The 4103-nt window shown below is 50.2% G+C and overlaps 2 protein-coding genes across 4 annotated transcripts in view; one reads left to right on the top strand and one right to left on the bottom strand.

Annotated features, from left to right (window-relative positions):
* The window catches only part of rela (v-rel avian reticuloendotheliosis viral oncogene homolog A), an 11407-nt gene extending 7322 nt beyond the window's left edge, over positions 1-4085 (bottom strand). The window contains exons 1-2 of the mRNA XM_048619552.1: positions 4046-4085; positions 3110-3246 (exon numbers count right to left, since the gene is read on the bottom strand). Coding sequence (XP_048475509.1) covers positions 3110-3202 — 93 coding nt within the window. The 5' untranslated portion in view covers positions 3203-3246; positions 4046-4085. The remainder of the gene's footprint in view (positions 1-3109; positions 3247-4045) is intronic.
* c43h11orf68 (chromosome 43 C11orf68 homolog) overlaps positions 1-4103 on the top strand; it is a 32214-nt gene that overhangs the window by 17394 nt on the left and 10717 nt on the right. The window lies entirely within an intron of this gene.

Here is a 4103-nt window from a genome sequence, read left to right as displayed (position 1 = left end):
AGTTGTTTTTCCTTGGAGCTAGAAGAGACTGAGAGGGAGGCGTGTTTGTGATGGATTAAATGATGAGGGGCATCGATAGAGTAGACAAGAAGAAATGTTTCCCCTTTGGGGAAATGACTGGTGGGGGCGTATCGTTTTAAGGGAAGGGGCAGGAAGTTTAGAGGGGAAGCGAGGGAAACATTTTCACCCTAACCAGTGTTTTATACAGTTCCAGCGTTGCCTCCCAGCCCTTCAACACCATAGAATCCCTGCAGCACGGGAGCAGGCCGTTCGGCCCATCGCGTCTGCGCCGACTCTCTGAAGAGTGTCCCGCCCAGACCCACCCCCTCCTACTCTGTAACCCTGCATTTCCCCATGGCTAACCCACCACGGTGGTGGGAATCTGGGATTCAGTGCCTGGGAGTGTGTGAGGGGCAGAAACCGTTGTGACGTTGAAGAGGTATTTAGATGGGCACTCGCGATGCCAAGACTGGGCAAATGGGGACTAAGCGAGGTGAATACCAAATAAAAACTGAGAGAACTGCGAATGACCATAAGAAATAGGAGCAGGAATTAGGCCATTCAATCATGGCTGATAAGTTCCTCAACCCCCATTCTCCTGCTTTGTCCCCGTAACCCTTGATAATCTAGAACCTATCTATCTCTGTCTTAAATGTACTCAATGACCTGGCCTCCACAGCCTTCTGTGGCAGTGAATTCCATAGATTCACCGTTCTCTGGCTGAAATAGTTTCTACTTTAAATCAGGAACAAAAACAGGAGTTGCTGGAAAAGCTCAGCAGGTCCTGCAGCGTTGCGAGGAGCTAAAAATCAGAAACTGTTCCGAGGAAGGGTCAGCGGACCTGAAACGTCAACTCTGACTTTATTTTTTTCTCTCTCTCCTCTTCGCGGATTGAGTGGCTGGGAAGGCCTTTAGGAGCAGAGGCACGGTGGCTCAGCGATTAGCACTGCTGCCAGACCTGCTGGGATTAGTGAGGCGTTTGGGTTGGCTGGCGCAGGCTTGATGGGCCGAAGGGCATGTCTCGGTGGCCGTGAATTTCTGCAGTGGAATGAAACAACAGCTCAGCCACTTCCCTGCGCTCCCATCAGTCAACCAGCGTTCCATACCAACGGTTTGCCCTCCTTAGGGCAGGTCATTCAATATCACTGCCCATAGAGCCAGGGTCATGCCCGGGGGGTACGGGGAGGGGCGTTTTGAATCGCGCCAGTGAGAATTTAGTTCAATTCATTGCGACTGTGTAACTACTGTCAATCGTCATTAAATAAATAAAACCCTGTCAGCTCCACTGATGCCCCTTTGGAGGGGGAAATTAGCCGCTCTGGCCTACACGTGACTCCAGACCCACGGGTCGCCTCTTAAGCCACCCTCTGAAATGGCCCGAGCCTGACAAGGGGCAATTGGGAGCGAGCACGACGGGCAAATCCACAAAGAGTGACTCTGGGGGTCGTAAGATGCATCAGGAGTAGGCCGTTCGGCCTGTCGAGTCTGCTCCGCCCTTCAAGAGGTCACAGTTGATCTGGTAATCCTCAACTCCGTACAGTCATACAGCATGGAAACAGTCCCTTCACAGTCCAACCCGTCCAGGCCGACCCGATATCCTAAATTAATCTAGTCCCATTTGCCAGCATTTGGCCCATATCCCTCTAAACCCTTCCTATTCATCTACCCATCCAGAAGCCTTTTAAATGTTATAATTGTACCAGCCTCCACCACTTCCCCTGGCAGCTCATTCCATACACGCACCACCCTCTGCGTGAAAAAGTTGCCCCTTAGGTCCCTTTTAAATCTTTCCCTGCTCACCTTAAATTTATACCCCTCTAGTTTTGGAGGCCCATACTCTGGGGAAAAAGACCTTGTCTATTCACTCTATCCATGCCCCTCATGATTTTATAAACCTCTATAAGGTCACCCCTCAGCCTCTGACGATCCAGGGAAAATAGCCCCAGTCTAGTCAGCCTCTCCCTATAGCTCAAACCCTCCACCCAGCAACATCCTTGTAAATCTTTTCTGAACCCTTTCAAGTTTCACAACATCTTTCCCATAGCAGCGAGACCAGAATTGAATGCAGTATTCCAAAAGTGGCCTCACCAATGTCCTGTACAGCTGCAACATGACCCTCCCAACTCCTACTTTCAATGCACTGACCAACAAAGACAAGTGAACCAAACACCTTCTTCACCGCCCTGTCTACCTGCGACTCCACTTTCAAGGAACTATGCACCACTTCCTTTCTTTACCCCCCACGACCCTCAATTCCCTTCCCCGTTAAAAATTTGTCTCAAGCCTTGAAAGTATGTAACAACCCAGACTTGATGGCCAACTGCAGTAAAGAGAACCCCATTTCTCTCCCCCCCCACGCCCCCCGAATCAACGTACTCCCCTTATGCACAGCAACCACAACAGCTACCACAGTCAAATAGTTCGCTCCGACACAAATACCTGTTTGTTTCCTTTATTCATTTACGGGATGAGGTCGTCGCTGGCCAGGCCAGCATTTATTGCCCATCGGGCAGTTAAGCGTCAACCACATTGCTGTTGGTCTGGAGCCATATGTAGGCCCAGACCAGGTAAGGATGGCAGTTTCCTTCCCTAAAGGGCATTAGTGAAACAGATGCGTTTTTACAACAATCGACAATGGACTCACGGTCATCATTAGTTTGTTAATTCCAGATATTTATTGAATTCAAACTCCACCATCTGCCGTGGCGGGATTCGAACCCGGGTCTCTGGATTAACAGTCCAGCGATAATACCACTAGGCCATCGCCTCCCGTGCAACTTACGGCCAACAAAGGACACTGCAGTGCAGGAAAATGTCAGCGACCGATTCGGAAACATCAAGATCCCAAGAGGCGACAGGGAGCAGTTAAAATCCCCCAAATCCCAAGGACTTCGCTGTCCGGGGCTGAGGCCGTTTCCCACACCCCCACCCCTGGAGCTTCCACTTGGGGCCAAAGGGAAGCGCAATCGAGATGCCTACTCGCTCTGCAGTCACGACTGTGCCCCCCTCCACCCCCTAGTGGAGGTGACTGGCATTCAGGAAGCGGGAAGGGGATGGCTGGGCCAGGGCAAGTGCCAGATGTCGGGCAGTGCCCGCTGCCAAACCTTACCTCGATGGCGGGGTATGTCCTGGTGCTATCCGTGCTCTTCTCTCCGGGGATGCTCCCAGCCGAGCGCCCCTCGCACTTGTATCGGAATCGCATCCCGCGTTGTTTGGGCTGCTCCAATATCCGGATGTAGGGAGCCGCTGGAGAGGAGGGGAAGAGGTAGGGGAACGTAAACAAAAACAAATAAAATCCTTGAGCAACCCACTGTGATTGTGCAAACTTCAGAACAGGCCGTGGATCGAAAGAACCAGCAGTAACTCGGTATCGAGCAAAGGGATGAGGAATCGAAAGCGTTTAGCCACGTCTGGCTGAGACTCAAAGCCAAATGAACTGAATTGTTTTGAAGATCTGACTGCTTTATACCACAAGACAGATGATTTATTTTCCCTGGAGCGTCGGAGGCTGAGGGGTGACCTTATAGAGGTTTACAAAGTAGTGAATATGGGGCATGGATAGAGCGAATAGCCAAGGACTTTTCCCCCAGGGGTGGAGGGAGTCCAAAACTAAAGGGGCATAGGTTTAAGGTGACAGATTTAAAACGGAACTGAGGGACAGCTGTTTCACGCAGAGGGTGGTGCGTGTGTGGAGGCTGGTACAATTACAACATTTAAAAGGCATCTGGATGGGTACATGAATAGGAAGGGTTTAGAGGGCCAAATGTGGCAAGTGGGACTAGATTAATTTAGGATATCTGGTCAGCACCGTTGAGTTGGACCAAAGGGTCTGTTTCCGTGCCGTACAGGTCTATGAGTTAGTCACACGAAAGATCAGACAGTCAATGCCAAATGTGACAAGGAACAAAGAAGTTGCTTCAGATAAAAATAAAACAAAACAAGCTCAACGGTTCCAGAGAAGTAATCGATATTCTGGATGACAGAATCTTAAAGATTATCAATAATGTCACACCACAAACGTGAAAAGTTGTACGAGAGAATTCACCTCCAGGACTTCTCAGCACCAGGATCGAACACTGGACAGATTCAGAGATGGACAATAA

Source organism: Rhincodon typus, chromosome 43 (assembly GCF_021869965.1).
Source record: "Rhincodon typus isolate 14 chromosome 43, sRhiTyp1.1, whole genome shotgun sequence".
Taxonomy (NCBI): domain Eukaryota; kingdom Metazoa; phylum Chordata; class Chondrichthyes; order Orectolobiformes; family Rhincodontidae; genus Rhincodon; species Rhincodon typus.
This window is presented reverse-complemented; position numbering and strand designations above follow the sequence as displayed.